The sequence below is a fragment of the Agelaius tricolor genome, unplaced genomic scaffold (assembly GCF_023055355.1).
Source record: "Agelaius tricolor isolate 1412-34295 unplaced genomic scaffold, bAgeTri1.0.p SCAF_1, whole genome shotgun sequence".
NCBI classification, from domain to species: domain Eukaryota; kingdom Metazoa; phylum Chordata; class Aves; order Passeriformes; family Icteridae; genus Agelaius; species Agelaius tricolor.
In genome coordinates, this window is record NW_027269261.1 from 12,706,721 (window position 1) to 12,726,782 (window position 20,062).

Genomic DNA, 20,062 nt, shown 5'->3' on the forward strand with positions numbered 1-20,062 from the left:
TGGCTGTCACTGTCATATTTTTTGAAAAATCTCTTTGCCAGGATTTCTTCTCCTGGGAAGCTGAGAAGCCTCAGAGAAAAATGAAAACAATAATTATCTGATTTGCTTCTCTTGTTTTGCTGCTTTGGAATGTGGTTGGAAATTGTTTATCCAACAGGTGGTTGTTTGATTGGTTTCATGTGAATTGTTTTTACTTAATGACCAATCACTGTCCAGCTGTGTCAGGACTCTGGAAGCACTCATGAGTTTTTCATTATTATCTTTATTATTTCATTATTATCTTGTTAAGCCTTCTCCTTCTAAGAACATGGAGTCAGATTCATCAATTCCTCCTTCGTCCTGAAGACCCTGAAAATACCACAACTGGGCTCAGGAGCCCTGATTCTGCCCAGGGGATCAGAAACCAGAATGGTGGGGAGGAAGAAGGACTCAAATGCAGGAGGAGGAATATATAGAAATAAATCTCCACTGAACTTCAAGAATATTGAATATTGTATCAGGAGGCTGCACTTTTTGCCCTCTATCCCACCCAGCAAGGGCACTGCCATTCCCAGAAGAGCACTAGGAGCTGTTGTGGAACAGCAAGCAGGGCTGGAAACACTGCATCTGAGGCATGAACGGATCAACAGCAGCAAAAGGGAGCAGCTGCAGCTTTAAATCATTGCCACAGCAACCCCAGCACCCTGCTGCCTGCATGAAGTCAGTGTTAGCTCCTGACACGCCATGTGGGGACAAAGGAGAGACGAAAAGATGCTGAGCTATCGGGCAAGAAGCACTCAGACCATCACTGCTTGATTTGTGGGTGTTTAAAAAATTGCTGTTGGTTTTCTCATGTCATGACTGCTGTGATCTTGAGCCTGTAGGAGGTGAGCACTCCCAGGGTGAGCTCAGCAAGGGCTGAAGGAACTTTGCTGTCTCCTGAGTGTCCTGAGGGGCCATCCAGCTGGAGGTGGCTGTGCAGGTCTCATCTCCAGGGCTGCCCAACAGGGTCAGGACAGGTTGCTCAACCCCATCCAGCAGAGAGTAGAGAATAGTCAGGAAGGAGGTGTGGGCAGCCAGTGCTTCACCTCTCTGTGAGGAGGTTTGTTATTTCTAGTGGGCTTGATCTCACTGCAGCTTGGCTGCCCTGCCTCTTGTCCTTCCATGGTGCACTAGAAGCTCTGTGCTCTCCAGGCCCCACATGTGCTTGGCACCACAGGGTATGGCCCAGCAGGTCATCTGTCAGCACAAAAACTGACATTTCATCTTTGGGCTGCTTCATTTGTTCTCTAATGACTCTGGGGTGCTGGTGACAAGCAGGTTGAAGAGCACCCTCAGTCCAAATCTCACTGATGCTCACTCATCAAGTAAAATAAAAACAAACCAAGCCAAGAAACCCAGGTGTGACTGTGTTCACAGGGGTCTTATGCTGAGAGAAGAGACAGAGATCTGACTCCATGTTTCAGAAGGCTTGATTTATTATTTTATGATATATATTACATTAAAACTATACTAAAAGAATAGAAGAAAAGGTTCTCAGAAGGCTGGCTGAGCTAAGAATAGAATAGAAAGGAATGACAAAAAAGGCAGCTGTCCCAGACTCTCTGTCTGAGCCAGCTGGGCTGGGATTGGCCATTAATTACAAACATCCAAGATGGGCCAATCACAGATGCACCTGTTTAATTCCACAGCAGCAGATAATCAGTGTTTACATTTTGTTCCTGAGGCCTCTCACCTTCTCAGGAGGAAAAAATCCTAAGGGAAGGATTTTCATGAAAAGATGTCTGCGAGACCCAAGTGCTCCAAGCACCTCCTTTGTTAGGGAGAGGAAGCTGGAGCTCTGGATGTGGATTATTTAAAGGTGCCATGGAGTGGGGGGATGAGTGGGCAGCTGAGGGACCCCAGCAGCACCTGCTTGGGCCAGAGTGAGTGACCCTCTCCCCACTCACCAGTGCTGCTTGCTGGAGGAGCACAGGTTCAATGGCTGTCCAAGAATAATTTTTTCATGTCCATTTCCCCAGCCTCCCTTGGGCTGGGAAATAAAACTGCAGGCTAACAGTTCATTTCCATTAGTCCTGACACCCTCCCTCATTTTTCTCGTGCCCTCCTGTGGTTTTTGATGGGTAAATCTCTGTATGTACCAATTGTTCTGGTAATAGGCACAGCCAACTCCCTGTTTGCTGAGTTGGCAAACAAGCACCTCAGGTAGCCCTGAGTTAGCAATTTCAAAGTAATATGTGTACATTTTGAAGGCTAAGGTATCTTGATTCTTGCAGTCAAAGTTATGTTTTCATTTTCAATAATGCCTCATGAAATCCCTACATGTCTACCATGAGTATGAAGCAAAGCATTAAAAAAATGTTCCAGAGTGTGAATATTTTAAAATATAGATGCTAATAGAGGTTTGGTGTGTGTTTTTTCTTTCAAATTGGATATAAAAAACATTGAAACTGGTACTTCCTAAGGTGTCCCCTCTTTTATACAGCCCAAGCTAGTATATGGTTTCATTTTAAAGCTGGAGAGGAGGGTATTTTCTATCATCAGCACAATTTGGAAATGCCATTTGCGCTCAGTTTCTGGTGTATTTCTTGCAATGCTTCCTGCAGAGCACAGATGTTGTGAAGTCAAAAGGAAAAGCAGCATTGTGCTGCTCAGGTCTTTGTCAAGGCAGGTGTGCAAGTCACAGAGTGCAGGGGAGGCATGGGCAGGGGAAGTTGGAGGAAAACATTCAGAGAAGTGAAAGCAAAAGCACTTTCAGGGTTTGGCTATTGATGTATTTGTTTGTATATCCAAATATTCACATAAATACATGTATAAAAAGGAAAACATATTGCATTATATGCCCAGCCTGACTTAAATTCAAATCAGTGTCACTTGGGAAAAGAAAAATTTGCTGTTCTATACACAGTTCCAGGTTTTTTTTTAATTAATCTGTATCTGCTTCATGTTAGAAGAAAAAAAGAGGTTGAGACCAAGTAAGAAACTTTCCTTAAATCTGTAGGTAAGAAATACAGGCTTAAGTTATTTTCAACATTTTGAATTACATTCTGGCTAAGCTGAGGTCTCATGAACAAGGTCTTAGCCTTATCCCATTTGGAATGGATGAAATATTAAACCTCAGACAGGAGGGATTATCTTGAAAGCCCCAAGTCACTGACAACAAATGGCCAAAGGAAGTGCTGCAGATCAGTGCCTTTCTACAATGGGGTAACACCCAAGGGAGCTGCTGCCTTGTTCAGGTTCTGTGTCTCTCCAGGAAACCTCTCCTGCCTGAACCCCACTTTGGGGTGAGCCTGCTCCTCCCTTTACTCTCAAATTAACTTCTTTTTGATATTCAAACCCCTCACTGTACATTAGAATTTGCAATCTTTTACAGACTCGTTCCCACCAGTACAGACCAGTTCTCCCCCATTACCACTCCTTTTCATGTCAAGGAGGAATTTCTGCAGAGCTCCTTCCAGCTCTGGTGTGGAAGGTAGGTGATTAAATACTGTTGCTTCTGCTGGTTTTTTTCACAATAAATTCTAGGCTTGCACTGACAAACCAATTAATTTCATTCTGCTGCAAGTGCTCTGGGGGAAAAAAAAAGAAAAAAGAAAAACTGAACCTGGGGACAAAAAGAAAATAGATTGACCCCTGGGTGTTATAATTTAAAACTGGACAACTCTCTCAGGCACATGGTGTGATTTTTGGGGTTGTTCTGTGCAGGGCCAGGACTTTGTGTGAGGGATTTGTGCTCTCAGCTTATAGCACAGCCAGGATTTCATTGTGCTGCACCATGATATGGGGGAAACATGGAGGGGTCGGGGCCTGGTTCTCAACACCAACATCTCTCTCAGGTCATTGATGTCTGCACTGGTATCTCCATCTCCCGGAACAGCACTACATCTATTTTTGGGTGTTTCAAACTAACATCTCTTTTGGGGTGTCTCAAGCTCCCCATCCCTCTCACAGGTGCTGCTACACCTTTCTGCTGTAATTGCCTCTTCGGGGTTTGAAGTGGGATCACTGGGGAAGCTTGTATGAAACACCACGTGTCCATTTGAGCAGTGAATTTAAAAACTAATGATGTCTCTCGAGACACAGGAAGTCAGGCTACATGAATATTTATCTTTATTGCCCTTATCATGTTGGGAAAACTATTTTATTAGTAAGGAACTGCCTGTCACACGGGGAAAATACAGTGCTGGCTTGAAGCTCATACACAAAATCTATGTTTCTTCATGGAAAGTTGTACATTCCACTTGGATTTTTCTTAAAAATAAGGCATGCTGGGTGAAAAAACTAAAGTCTGATTATGTATAATAGCAGGTAACAGAATGAAGTGGCAGTAAAAAACAAATCAAAAGCCCTGAAAAATATACAATATATTACTTCCAAGCAATTGGATTGTAGGATGTGGTCCCATAGATTTCTGGGTCCAGCTCTGCTGCTACATCTCCTCTGTGGCCTGAATAAATTAATTTCTCTCTGTGTGTGGGCTTTTTGTCTTTTACATTTTGTCCAAGTACTTAGATTGTATTAACCAGAACTAACCCTGAGGTTAGTAAACAAGGTTTAGCCTGCATTACAGCAAAGCACAGATAAGACTGCATAAAAATATTGTATTTCTCGTGGGTTAGGAATAAGAATTCTAGCCTTTCTCTACAAAAATCCAGAAGAAGGGGAAGAAAAAGGGCACAAGGAGTTGAAATATTCTATGTATTGCAGATCATAGTGGAGAATTATGATTAGAAATATACAAAACCAATTAAACCAATTTCTTTCAAATGGATTGGTAAGGTTCCATATTTTATTAAAATGCTTTACAAAAAGCGTATGCATTGCAGAAGAATCCCAAGTACTTGTGCTAAAAATATAACTAATAAACCATAAAAAACATCCATATAAAATAAGGGTGGTGCAAATGTATTTATGTCTTTACAAAACCATTCAAGTTTATTTAATGCATATGATCTCTGGAGACTAGACTGAACATTCCCTTTAATGATAATAAATCATTCCAAAATCATTCAGCCCCTGATGGTGAAGGAGCTAAGAGGCCTGCCTTGCTCTACGGGGATTTTGTTAATGATTTAAATGTTCGACCAGAACAACTGCTCTATACTCCTCACAAGGGATTTGTGCCTTAACATAGTCTATTTAATGTTTAGCTACAAGCTGCAAATATGCCACTAATGGGAAATTGTGATGCTGGCAGCAACAGGACACCTCTTCCATCAGAAGGATGCACAGCTTATAGGACCATGATATTTATCTCCAGAAAATAGGGGTTTATAAAGGAATTGTACTTTAAAGAGATGCAGATGGAGCTAATAAGTGAAAATGTATATATTCATGGAGAAATAGAGCTTCAGGAATAAGCTGTTTTAAGATCAACTCTCCTGTCAAAACACAGCCTGTAAGTGGATTACCAAAATGGTGCAGTTTTCCTTATTGTGAGTGTTTTGTTCTCAAAGTCCTTCTTATTACTCTTCAAACTTCATGAAATGACGTTGATGGATTGTCTCAGGTGTAGGTGGGTGTGTATTCTATTTACCATCTGTCAGAGGTGGGGCAGTTATCTTCTGTTCATTGGGCAGTTTTCTTTATCTCTTCCACAACCAATCCTCCCTCTGGAAAATATCTTCTGTTAGTGGGCCAGTGAGTGTCACTGCATGGCTGATAAAATTCCATCATCCCATTGGCAGATGCTCCGCCCAGAGGGAGGAGCCAAGCATTCTTACGTGGATATAATCTGAGATTTGGAACACCAGAGCAGCCTTTTCCCACTGGATTCCCAGAGGAGCAGCTTTCTTCTCCAGTGGATTCCCAGAGGAAGACCAGACCCATCTACACCACCACTGGGCCTTCAGAGGAAAACTCCACCCTTCTACAGGATCCCTGCTCCAGCAGAACCACACCTGGCACTGCAGGAGGGCTGCAGTCACCAATCCAAGTGGACTGCTACCACCTTGACCAACAGGGTGTCAGGTTGTATTCTGACTCTGTCAGTGGTTTGTTTTCCTTTTTTGTACTATTGCATTTGTATTTTTAATTTTCCTAGTAAAGAACTGTTATTCCTATTCCGATATCTTTGCCTGAGAGCCCCTTAATTTCACAATTATAATAATTTGGAGGGAGAGGGTTTATGTTTTCCATTTCAAGGGAGGCTCCTGCCTTCCTTAGCAGACACCTGTCCTGTCAAACCAAGACATAAAGAACATTCTCCAGAAATGCAGCTTGCTGTCCCCTGTGGCCATCATCCTTCCATTCTGAATCTTGGTAAGTTTCTTCTGGACCCCCTCTCTCATGGCACTGCTGTCAACCAAGAGCCAGAGGGGAAAGTAAAGCCCAAGAAGAACAAGTGATGCAAAGAAAAGCAGTTGCTCACCACCCACTGACTGTAACAAAATTCACGTTCCTTCAGAAGGCATAAACCTTTTACAGCTCTTTTGAAATGCCTAATTTTAACTTCTGAATACTCAGCAAGAGTGAGGACCTTAATGTATGCTCAAGCAAAATCAGTTCAGGCTGTCACTGATCACTAATACAAGTGACCAGTACAGGACTCTTGCATTAACTGCAAAGTTCTTTTTGTAATTGTCCTCTGGCAACCTCATTAGCAAATTCAGGCCACCTATCTAAGAGCTGGTAAGAAAGGGAAAATAACTTGTTAAATGGTTATTTAGGAAGTACATTTAGATTGATTGTTGAAAATTGACTGAATAAATCAAAAAGATGCTCTGAGAAATCTGACCACATTAAAAAAGCAATTTGCATGTATTCCACAGGTGTATTAACATGGATTATGTATTCAAGGGCTGTATATGCCATCAGGATTAGCAATGCAAAGAGAAGAGCTCCTTTTGAATTTACTTACTCCTGAAGGAGACACTTTCTTCCTTTCATCACTCACTGTGGCACATTCTGTTCCTCTCTGCAGGGAGACAGCCTGAGAGGAAAAAGAACAGCAGAAATCACAACAAACCAGGAGCATGGCTTTCCACTCCTTTCTGCTTGGCCGTGTGCTCTCCTCTCTCCAGTGCCTTACTTCCCATTCCTGCATCAGTGTTATTTTCCTTACTCTCCCTCTCACTGGAAACTTCTACTTCTGTTTGTTCCCAGCTTTTCTCCTGGAGTGAAGTCCTACTAGTGACTGCCTGTGCCCCACAGGAAACATCTTCCCACTGGGTCAGCAATACCCACTGAAAGCATCTAAGCCAAAAATTAGGAAAAGAGGCAAAGAGGGTTCTGGTTTGTGTCTGGAAAACCTTAAGAAATGGTCCATAGAAGGAATAGTTACTCCATTATAACAGGATATCATTATATCCATCTCACTGCCCTGAGCAACCCTGAGCAACATCACAGGGAACTTTTCTGTGATACACCCTAAAATATCAGCCTAGACAACAGTGCATTTCTGAAGCTGGGTGTTTAGTGAGGTCTTCAAACATATTCTAATACCAAAAATTCTTCTCTCTCAATATTTTCCATCAATTTTTGAAACTAGTTTTCAGAGTGGACATTATTAAAAAATGCCTTGTTAATAGAAACACATTTAAAACAAGGCATTATTTTAAAAAACTGGCAAAACAAAAACAATCAAAACCCAAACACACACAAAAAACCAAACTAAAGAAAATCCCCAAGATTACAATTACAAATATCCAATCCCTCTAAATTACACTGAATTCTGCACAAGTGAGCAGGCTCAAACTGACACCAGCAGTGTCTGTGTTCTGAGCAGTTCTGGATGTACAAAATGTACAGGGCTGCTGATTCTTTACACATATGTGTATGTGCGTGTGTGTACGACCTGATATCCCTTGAAATTACCTTCAAGACACGACTAACCAATGGGAAAAACAAAAACAAGAGTTGGATCTGCAGGTGAATGCAAGACCCTTCCTAAATCTGTGACTGTTTTGGAACAAACCAATCCTTGAGCCCTCAAGTTTCAGACCTAGGGAAGTTAACTGTAATCTGCATTCTTCCTGGGTGAATGATGTGTCCTCTAAAATAAACCTCGAGACATCAGGCCAAAATGACCACCACACTCTTTTCTCTAAGTTTTGACAAACTGTGTCCAGCAAATATGTACAGATCCCATAAGGCTTCTGATTTCTAAAATCAGTTTGTGATTCATGCAGACGCTTGCACCAGGCACACGCTGAAAAAGAGCCATGCAGAACACAGCAGCAAAAAAAAACCTCCAAAAATACTCAGACCTCTGCCTTGGATATATTTGTGTAGAAGCTGCAATGAGCAGGCTATCTTGTGTGCTTTGATGTGCACAGTTCTCATGTACCAGGCAGCAGAAGAGGCTTTTCTGGGGTTGTTTAAAGATGATATTTTAAGGTGGAGATATGTCAGATGACTGAAGCTGTGTTTTGTGTCTCCATAAGCCCTCTCAGGCTTGTGGGTGAGGGCATTTCCCCCTTCTAGAAAATATTGAGAAACACCTTCTAGAAAATTCCTGGCTTCCTCTGTGCAATGGGAAGGAGACATTGTCCTTTGTAGAGCATGATAGGGAGGGGGCCACTGTTACAGACATCTTTTATGAAAAATCTTTTCCTTAGGATTTTGCCTCCTGAGAAGCCGAGAGGCCTCAGGAACAAAATGTAAACAATGATTATCAGCTGCTGTGGAATGCAACAGGTAAATCTGTGATTGGTCTCATGCAGTTGTTTCTAATTAATGGCCAATCACAGTCCAGCTGGCTCAGACTCTCTGTCTGAGCCACAAACCTTTGTTATCATTCCTTTTTTTTCTGTTCTTAGCTAGCCTTCTGATGAAATCCTTTCTTCTCTTCTTTTAGTATAGTTTTAATATAATATATATCATAAAATAATAAATCAAGCCTTCTGAAACATGGAGTCAGATCCTCATCTCTTCCCTCATCCTTGGACCGCTGTGAACACGGTCACAGACCACTATTATGGCCACAATCATACCTGACCCACACATTGCCAGTGAAACCAGAAGCAAGATTAATGTATTTATAGTTCTGTATTTATTCTCAGAAACCACCTTTCTTTGTTTGCCCTTTGGTGGGGAGATCATTCAACTCAAGAAATGCATGTGAATTTTATGAGTTTTCCTGGATATGTACCTTGGACTGAAATCAGCTTTCACTCCTCAGCGTTATTTATAGCACAGTCACAGTAAACAGTGGCTGCAAGTAGGATGGGGAAGGAAGGGAAACAACAGCACTAAAATACACAGCTCTGCTGACTCTGGGAAGGGGTTGGTGGCTCTCCTTTCTCTCCTACTGACAGAGCATCCTGGCTTGGCTCCTCTCCTCTGCCACCACATTTTCCTGCTTCCCTTGAAACCTTTTGTCAGTCTGTTAGCAAGCAGTAACTACTTTGGGATGGTTTCTTCTCATACTTCTGTGCAATGGCCACCTGTCACAGCACAAGTAAAAGCTTTCTAATTCCCCAAACCTGCCAACTAACATTCTTGAGGCTTATTGAGCTGTGAGGGACCAGCTGTACCCACTTGCAACCAAGCAAAATGGCAAAGTTTTAGCTAGACTTAGTTGCCTTCGACTTCCCAGCTTGAAGGATCTTCCTCTGGACTCTGTTGTGTAAAACCATCCAGGAGAGGAGGAGAGAGATGCTGATATAGGAAACCAGGCTGAGAGCTGGCCCTGCAGGCACAGTCCCTGGCTGCAGGGATGTGCCAGAGCTGCCCAGGTGACTCCAGGAGGAGTGGGGACAGTTTCCTGCTGCCTCCTGCCATTGAACACGCAGCAAGCATGGCCAGCAATCGACAGGACGGTGCAGGAAACTTTGGTGCACCCAGTCTGTGACACCTGGCTGAACCTTCCTGCCTATTGCCTCTCAAAAGGGATTTGGAAAAGGATGCAAGACTTTTCTTTGCAGTGTCTCACAGGAACATTTAGCCACTCTCCTCTCTTGCACAGAGTTTTTGTTCTTTCGCTTATCAGCGTCTTCTCGTTTGAAATAAAGGCCAATTAGATGGAAAATGTGTTTGCTCTTTGCTCACAAAGAAACAAGCAAGGTACATTAAAAAAAGGTCTATGAGCTTCAGAGGGAAAAAGTAATTTATGGTGGGATACAAAGGCAAGGGCAGAAATCCTGGCTGTTTTCTTGGAGTCCTGTATTCAACTGAAATTCATGGGATATAAAGATAACAATTACAAGTTGTTTTCTCTAAAGACTTTGAAACAAAGGCAGGAAACTTCCACCTCCCATTTTTCACTGTAATTACAGTAATAAAGATGACCTTAGCTAATTTTTTTAATGCACCTGCTATCCATACCTCTGCCCACTTGAAAGGCTTTAGTACATGATACACCCAAGATCAAAACCAAGTCACAGCCTTTATCTTCTCTTTCAGAAAAGGAGAAATCTGGGCTAAAGTCCATCTCTGCTTTACTCAGAGCTCTCATCATGGTATTTACAGTGTTACTCTAAACAGCCTCTCAGAGGTCTGAGAGGCCATGTTTTCTAATGTTCCTGTGTCATTGCACAGCCTGTTACTCCAGAGCTCCAATTCACTGGAATACAGCTGGCTGTGCAATTTTCAAAGCAAGATAATTCTCATTTGCTGACTTCCTGAGCAGTCACGTGCAAGTTCTGGTTTCTTCTCCAAATTTTCTGTTAAAAAATGAAGCTTCTACTCTGTCCAAAGGCCAAACTGGCTTCATCCATCTCAAAAATGTCACGTAAGCCCTCCTATTCTGCCCTAAGTTCCCCTAAGTAGAGATGTATTCAAAATTCCAAAGGCTGTGTTTGGAAGATCTCTTCCATGTCCTTAATACACATTTTCATTTTCCTTATCCTAATAATCACCAAAACTTTAGAATTACTCACTCAATATTCTTCTCCATATTTCTAACAGAGATGGTTATAAAATATCTACAGATGGAGGGGCTTGTTTGGGATACTGAGATAATTTCTAATGCTATCTAAGTGGTTGATACTTTCAACAGCACTTAACTGCTGTTAAGTCTGTCCTCTTTTGACTCTCTGCAGCTAAAATATCCACTAAGCCTGATCTTGAATCTCTTGTGTGTTTTTCCCTACTCTTTTCACAAAAGTATCTGTCATTTCTGCCTAACTTACTGTTCCCTTCTTTTTTATTAAAGCCAGCATAGAAATAGCAGCAGTAGAATGAGCCAAACATGGATTTGAAAGTGATGCTATAACACAAGAAAATTCAGCCCTCATTCAGCACCCTTTGCAAGAATTTAAAGAAAAAGGAAAAGGAACCGTTATGCATTCAAAATGGATAATGAAATCTTGGGCTTCTCAGCATTACAGATTTTGACACAGAGTCAACTACTGGACCCTGTAAATTACTTGTGTTGGCTTTCCCTATTAATGTATAAATCACCACCTTCACACAGAATAAATCAAATAAATCCACAAAGAAACACAGCACAGTGCTGAGTGACCTAAGTGCAATAATGCAAAAGGTTTCCATTCACTCATACACTTGCTCATCAAAATGAGCATCATGGAGTTCAGCCTTTGGGAAACCTTACTACATAAATAAATTCAGAAAATGAATTAAAGAGAATTAAATGAAGAGTGGAAAAGGTCAGCAAAAGAAAGGGGAAATCTTTACCCTGCTGGTATTAACATCAAAGGTACTGCTGGTGTTCATGAAAACATACTCTGAAATGCTGGGAATTATTCCCCACTGATAAATCCATTTTATTCAGAGATATTCCCAAGAATTAGATCCTTTTTAATGCAGTGGAGTGTTTGATTTCAATGCCTTGCATTGGTAGTGTCATGTCCAAAAGCAAATGAGTGAACACAGACAAATTACATGGTTCATTTTAGGATTCAGTTCCATGAGAGCACTGATTTGTTTGAAGTTACCTCTGTGCTTATTGCTTTGTAATTTTGAAGACTTTTTTTCTTCTTTTTGTACAAAATGTGCATGCTTTTCCTATCTAAGTTCCTTACTGTTTCTAAAGTTGCTTGCAAAGTAGCTTTTCTTGCTGAAATGCTTTGGCCAATTCAAATCCAGGACATCTGCACTTTCCTAACCTGATTGTCTCCTATACGTGTGGCAGCCTTCTTTACTAGCTGTGTTTGTTGGTGGATTTTTTTTTAATATCCTTCAGAAGGGAAACATAATTCAGAGTCTGGTCATCTCCACAGAGATTTGTAATCATCTCCCTGGTGTGCTGGCTCTGAGCAAGCAGCTCTGTCGATGCTGACATGAGCACAGAAGAATGTCCCAGGCTAACAGAGATATCACACATTGCTTGTGAGCTCCCTTCTGCATGTGTAGGTCAGCCCCATCCATCACTCCCATCGGTGACAGCAGCAGAAATAATTAAAGGAGGTCTTTCTAAGATGGAATAAAGGTCCATATTTATTGCAATTGGACAATACACGGGGGAAAAAAAATACCATGCCCTGTATGATTTCCAAGGAAACTGCTGCTTTCTGTGGCCACATTATTCAAAACCAGGCAGGGGTTTTGCAGGAAAGCAGGGCCACTGCCAGCCTTTCCCTGCAGCAGCAGGGAAGTTGGGCAACCCAAGGAGAAAATGTTTTTACAATTTGCAGAAAGCTCTGGCTCCAATGAAAGTGTTTGCCCCGAAATTCTTAGGTTTCATCAAATCACTTTTTTTTTTTTTTTTTTCTGTGAAAATCACTCTGAAGGAAATGTTATTCTTTTTCTGTTTCATGCCACGCAGCCATGTCGTTAAGGATCTTCACACTCAGGAATTATTTTAGTCCCTCACCATATGAAATGTTTCCTGTTTAAAACAAAGTGGGCTGATAAGAAGAAGGCAGTAGAATATTAACACAAGTATATAATAGTCTGTAATGTGATATATCAGGTAACAAAGGGTAGTTACAATTCACACATGACTAAGTTTTATATAATTAGGAGGCAGCATGAAAACGTGTCTCCAAAGCTAATACAGTGAAACACATAAGCTCCTTTCCTAACAAAATTTTGCTGCATTTTTGCTTGCCCTTGTAACTTGCCATAATCACAAAAAAATCTCCCAGCCAGGACACAGGCTGTGCATTCATCAAAGTCTGGTTTACAAAGCAGAGCAGTTACAAGCTGAGGTTCATATATCTCTTGTTATGCCCACAAAAACTTGGTAACTCTCCCTTTCTGAAGAGAAATGTCAGAAATCTGCCTGCTGCTTTGACTACCAATGTCAGAGTGAGCCCTGAAAACTGTCTTTTCCCTTGCCATTTTTTATTTATTTTTAATGCAGAGAAGTGCACTGAAGCTGTAGGAGAATCTTAAAAGCTGAGAAATTAAATAATGCTGAGGCAGTTTTCCAATGAAAGCAATAACGAATTCAGAAAAAAATGAAGCTCCTTATCTTGAAATGTTGTAAAAATATCATATAGTATATCATAATCACAACAGTGAAATAGAAGTGTGCTGCCTATTGCTTTGAAACTACTTCAAAATGTTCACTGTTCCAATGAAACAGTGAAAGCTGTTGCAAAATTATCACTTGGAAGGCCTGTAAAATAGAAAAGGTGTTTTCTTGTTCTTCACCAAAAAACCTGCATATGCCAGTGCTGCCATGAGGCACATTTTGTGTAGAAATATGAAATTGTGCACAAGCTCCAACAACCCAGGAGTCTCCCCTGAGGCAGCATTTGCTTAGTCTGGGTCCCCATTTCTCCAGCTGCAGGCTGAGAGTCCACAGCATTCAGAACTTGGGGGCAGGGGACTAAAAAAGTGTAAAGGGGAAATCATATGTGTGCCAAATAAAGTGTGTCTAATTCTCCTCACAAACACGAGAAGCATCAGAGACATTTCCTCTTCTACATCCACACAAGAGAGGAGTCCTGAGAGGTAAAACAACAACATGAAAATTTGGGTGTCACCCATTCTGTTTCAATTTGGCTTTTTATGCCACTGATAATAATCAGCAATACCTAAGCCCTTCCCGGCTGTATTGTCATTTGAAGTTACTGCCTTCCCTAAAAATGCACACCCTGTGTTTTCACAAGCAATACACTGCATAGATACAGTTTTGGCTATGGTGTGTGTTTTTATTAGGGAAAAACCCCTTAAAGAACACCTTGCTTTCTGAATAGAGCCTGCTGAATTTCAGATGGTGCTCAGATTTTTTTTTTTAATTTATTTTTTTGCTCTGCAGCCACAGAGCAGTCTCCAAGGAAATGTTTGGTTCTGTAGCAGTGAGTTCTGTGCTTGCAGAGAAGGGATCTGCTGTGCCTGAGGAGTGAAGTGGTCAAGCACCATGATGGTCCTTCAGGTGATGTTTTAAGCATTTAGAACTTGGTCACCTGTGATTTCAAATATATGGAAGATATATAAAATATTCTGTGGTAGACAGATCAATAAGGAACTCATAGTAGCTTATGCAGCAAAATCCTGTGCTAGCTGCTATTTTCTCATCTCTGGTGGCTCTGTGCCCAGATGTATTTTGGTGCTGCTGGGAGGTGATAAAGGCAAGCATTACCAAGTCCTTTCAAGTCTTGTCTAAACCACAACCCCCCAGAACTGAATTATTATGATTTAATTCCAGTATATGATAGCACTTAAGTCATGGGATTGGTGTTAGATCTATGAATAATGCAAGTTTATTTAAAGGAATGGAAACAGACCAGATTATTTAAAAGACACTGACTGCCAGGGCTGAATAAAAACTTTTCCAAATGTCTTCATCTGTTAACAGAGCTGTAACCAGAAGCACAAGGAAATACTAGTTTTGTTGTGTGTTATGAATGACAGAGGAGTTGCTGTTTATCAGCATGGGAGCTGATCTCCTACCCCAGCAGAAGCAGTGGGAGATGCTGCTGCAGACATCACGGGTGGACAGTTTGCTATAAATACACAGCTCTGTATTTATAAACTGCAGACCAAACTGACTCATTTAGCTGAGCAACTTTTGGCTTCTTTGCCAAATTGCTGAGGTACAAATAATTTGATCCACAGTCATCACTGGATCTCTTCCTTGGTGTTTGTTTAATCAGACATTTTTTCTTCTGGCAGTTTTGGTCTGGAGAAGCATTGATTGAGCTTTTGTTAACAAGAAGTTCACAGTTCAGACCTGCAGAGGTGGGACAAGTATCCCACCTGATACCATATTTTTCAGATGTGAGCTGAACCATGGGAATGAAGAGGGAGACCTGGCTGAACAGTGAGGGGAACTGAATCCATCTGACCCTAAAGAATTCCTGCACTCAAGAACACATTTTAAGAGAGGGATGACAAAACAGTTTTGGGTTTTTAGAGCAGGATATTTTGTAAATAACATATTAAAGATCTTTGGGGACAATTTGATTTTACTATAGAGACCAAGAATTGTCATGTGATATATATGACAAGCATCCATATCACATCTTGTATTGGCATATTTTTGTTCAATAATCTGATTGCAGATGGACCTTTTGGCCTTTATTCCACTGCTTGCAATGGAATAGTGTCACTGTGTATAAATACTTTATTTCCACCAGGTCATTTCCTACAATGGGGAAAGCATTCCTATTGCTTCCTTGTCACTCTATAATTTTTTTCATTCTCTGTTTAGCTTTCTCCAACAGTTATGAAGAAAATGCTGTGGGTAACTCTTCTACAGGAGTGTACACTTTTTACTGATTTCTTTTTTTTTAACTATTATGTGGCTCTTCCATAAAAGAAATGGGGAACGAAGAGGGATTTCCTTCTCACATCTTTTGCACCTTCTCAAAAGATCTGCCATATGCACTCCTCCTTCCTGCACCAGGGAAGGGAATATTTGGCAGGAGCAGCAACAGGAAGCACACTAGGTGCCTTTTTTGGTGAAAGCAAGGGGAGGATTGGAGAAAGACAGGACAAGGTGCTAAAAAAAATTAACAGCTTCCAGGGCAAACCAGGGAGTTTGTACAGCTGCCCAATGTTTCATGGCAGCACTGCCAGTGTTGGGATACCAGCTGCAAGTCAGTGGTTTGTTTTCAGTGTTCCATCAGGACAGTGTTTCACAGTGCTTTCTGCTTGGTTTGGATGAAAGACACTGATGGGAAGGATGTCATTCACATCTGTGGGAAGGATGCCATTCACATCTGTGGGAAGGATGTCATTCACATCTGTGGGAAGGATGTCATTCACATCTGTGGGAAGGATGCCATTCACATCTGTGGACTGCTGTGATCACCACGGCAGTGATGCTCCACGAGACACCACCACTGCTCCAGTACATGTGCCAGCAGTGCCTGGTGCTGGGATCCCTGCTGGTGGCATTTAATAACACACAGAGAAGTCCAGGCTCCATTGACTTCATTCTCCCCTTGGAGAGCACTAACAGTTTTGGCATTTTCAATTAATTGCAAAAGCAGCTTCACTCATTTTTGATGAAATTGCTCAAAATGCTTCACCCAAGAATTCCAAAACCCTCCATTAACCAAAATTTTATTAAACATTGGAGGGAGCTCCTAAAGTATGAACATTTTTCTGAAGGACGTTGCCATTGAATGGGAAAACCACAGGAGAACTCTCCTATGATGAAAGGCTGAGAGAACTGGGTTTGCTCAGCCTGGAAAAAAAAAGGCTTTGAGGTGATCAAATTGTGGCCTTCCAGTACCTGAACAGAGCCCACAAGAAAGCTTGAAAGAAAGAATTTCAGAAAGTATTTCCAAGGTCCTGTCATGACAGGACCAAGGGGGAATGGCTTCAAACTGAGAGTATGTTGAGATTAGGTACTAGGAAGAAATTCTTCACTGTGAGGCTGGTGAGGCACTGGCACAGGCTGCCCAGAGAAGCTGTGGCTGCCCCATCCCTGGAAATGTTCAAGGCCAGCATGGGTGGAGCTCTGAGCAACCTGGCCTAGTGAAAGGTGTCCTGCCCATGCAGTGGGGTTGGAATTAGATGATCTTTAAGGCCCCTTCCAACCCAAACCAGTCTATGATTCTAATTCTCATTGCTTCATTTTAGAATACTCTCTGCATCCTGACACCTGATATGTGAATTTATCCTAATCAACTGGCTGTTTTAATTTTCCAGTTTTTTTCTTTCTTAGTTATTCTTTGAAGGACCTTTTATTAATGAAGCCTAGTTGAAATGGAGAAAAATATGGGGTTTTTTCCTCCAAGATTCACATGATTAATTGAAAATAAGGTAAAAAAATTCCATTCTTGCTACTGATTCTTTAATGCCAGTTCCTGGGGATTTTTTCCTGATGATTATCAAATCCATCTTCCTCCAGGCAATACACTATTTCTGCCTCCTAAAATAAACCTTGACTCTCTCAAGGTTTACTTGGTGGCTGTTTTTGCTGATTTGGAATTTCATTAACAGCTGATCAGCCTATCTCTTGAAACAGTTTTTGAGCTGAGATACAAACTGATAATTGTCTTCTTAAAAATGGATCCTTTTGTACACCCTAAGTCTGGTTCTGTGTCTAATGCAAATATCAGATCTAATCTCTAATTCTTCCTCTGGCTGCATGACATTGATGTGAGAGGTGGAGGGGACAAAATGTGGAGATTGCTCTTTCAGAAGCGCAGTGCAGAATTTGGTAGAGGTGAGAGAACTCTACTGAAGCAACCTTGAGATGAGAGGTGCCTTTGAGAGAGAAGGGAAACCTTCCTGCCTGTAGAATCATTCTGGAAATGAGGGTGCACATTGCCAATGCATGACAAGCAGCCAGGAACTGAGAATGCTGCAGAGAGAAAAACACACTGGTTTTGCTCAGTCTCCATTTTTACACCCCAAATCCCGCGTGCAGCAATGATACCAGGGAGGAGCAAGGCTATGGAGGCTCCTGGTGGTTTGGGTGGAGTCCTGGCAAACACCAGGGGTGAGAAGTGATTGGTGAGACCAGCAGTGGGCATGTCCATCTATTTCACAGTTTGCCTTATTGTTTCTCACCTCTGTGCTATTCCTGTGGCTTGCACTTGGCCCTCACTGAGGCCAACCCACAGAGGTAAAGTCACTCTGGTGTGTCAGGCACAAAGCTCAGTACCTGGCTCTGTTATCAAGCACTTCTGAGTGCATGCCCATCTTCATGGGAACAACATCAAAGATCTGGAAACATTAGAAAAGAAAAAGGACAAATATTGCACACAGTTTATGCTGTTGTCCTGCAATTTTGAACATTTTGAGGAAAGGGGAAATAAAATTTTTAAAAAAGAGAGAAGATTCATTGAACATCAATATTCATAATGGTGTCTTGGCTTGAATCCTCTTGTGTCATGGCTAATTTAAGATCCACTGCTGGCAATCAGGATGGTGCTGCCATGGCCCTGCCTCCAGGGACACCCAGAGCCACAGAGGAAATACTTTCTGAAATTCTTTCTTTCCTCCCCAGCCACTTGTGCTCTTTCCCAGCCACTTTGTGTTTGTGGAAACCCCCAGTGCCAGCGATGCCCTCGGTGGGCTCAACTCCAGCCTGGTCACACCAGGGGAAGGAGGAGCATCCCACTGATGGGCACACTGACTGCACTGGCCTGAAATGCATCCTTGATAAAGTTGCATAAGCAGGGAGATCATGTAGGAGGACTGGAAATAATAAGCTGTTAGGATGATTTGCTGAAGCTCCTCTTCACCTCAGCTCCCACGGAAGCACAGAAATAAAAGTCCAATTTCCTCCGTAGACAGAGATCACTGAGGGCAGAAAAATTACAGAATGAAAAAAAAATACATTTGCCTTTGGTGTTAGCTGCCAACAAAAGCCATGCTGAAGAAGATACAGACTTACAGCCACAAGGATGTGAGGTCAAAATTAGGTGAAAACTTCAGAGGGCAAAGAGACAATGTAGCACAAAAGCAGTAACCTGTTTGCAAGCTGGGAGGATGGGAAGAACATGGCTAGCTTATACAAATAGGATGGAAAAGGAAAAGCTGAAACCCTCCTCTTTAGACAATAATCAAATTTGAGAACTATACATTCAATAAATTAGAAATAATTTTTAAACTTTATAAGCAGCAATATTTCCAGAATATCCATAATATCTGTTCAGAGCTTCTAAACAGTGATATCTACCAATTGCCTAAAATTAAGGCAAGCTTAATATTTATATTCATATGCTCATATATGTTTTGTTTTGTTTTTTTTTTTTGAAAGATACATTGACCAGTCCAGTTTCTATGTAAAGACTAAAGGGCAACTGATAATGTCATACAACATTTGCTGAGCCATTCCATTCTTGGAGAGATATAGCAGAAACAAAGAGCTACATCCTAAATTTTATTAACTGTGAAAGAGGTGATTTATTTTGTGGTGTTATAAAAGCGTCAGTGATAACAATGCCTCAGAGACACAGCCACACTGTGAATGCCTCCTGCTGTCTCTTCCTTGGTGCAGATATGTTTATTTGTGTAAGACCTCACAGAACTGAAATTTCTTCTGCCCTTACTCTAAATTTAGAGTTAATTTAGACACTGAAAACTGTGTTTACTGTGGTATCCCCTGGATAACAAAGTGAACAGATGTGCTGTGGGTAGTGAAAGGGTAGTGGGCTAAGTCTGGGCAGGAACTGAGCCAGGAGTTGCCTACCCTTCCCACTTGAACCTTGCTTGAAACCCAGCTACAGCACCCCAGCAACCTTCCTGCTCCTTACCAAACTGTGCTTGCACTTTGCTTGCACTGCCTTCCCTACTCTGTCCATTAGACAGCTGAGAGCACCACTCTGAACAGCTGCCAAACTTGAGATTGCAGCACCTTAACAAAACTTCAACAAAATCAGCTTGAGCCATCCCAACACCCTGCCAGTGCTCTCCTCATGCTCCCAGCTGTGTGTGAGCTCCCTCCCATGCTGTGTGACCCTACAGGTCCAGCATTCTGTCTCACACAGCCAGGCTCACTCCAAGCACCACTTCTGGGGCAGCACTACAATTTTCTCATAGATCAGCTGCTCAATGGGCAGGGCAGCAGTGCTGCTCACCTGAACAGCTTCACAAAGTTAAGCACGTGTTAAGATGAGTTAAGCACAAAGTTTAAGATGATAAAGCACAAAATGCTTTATCATCTGCTTGGCAAACAACCAAAGAGCCAGAGCAAATTTAGAGCCTCCAGTACCTTCCAGTTGAATGGCATTGCCACTGGACCATTTTATCAGGGCTGCGGATCAGGCATTCATTTCTCCTCCATAACTTCATTCATTTGCCATGAGTCATAAGTTTTTGCCAG

At 41.8% G+C, this 20,062-nt stretch overlaps 1 protein-coding gene across 1 annotated transcript in view; it reads right to left on the bottom strand.

The window, feature by feature from the left end:
• The window catches only part of MSH6 (mutS homolog 6), a 124,899-nt gene that overhangs the window by 62,789 nt on the left and 42,048 nt on the right, over window positions 1-20,062 (bottom strand). Inside the window, exon 2 of the mRNA XM_071423285.1 lies at window positions 6,842-6,913. Within this exon, the coding sequence (XP_071279386.1) occupies window positions 6,842-6,870 (29 nt within the window). The 5' untranslated portion in view covers window positions 6,871-6,913. The remainder of the gene's footprint in view (window positions 1-6,841; window positions 6,914-20,062) is intronic.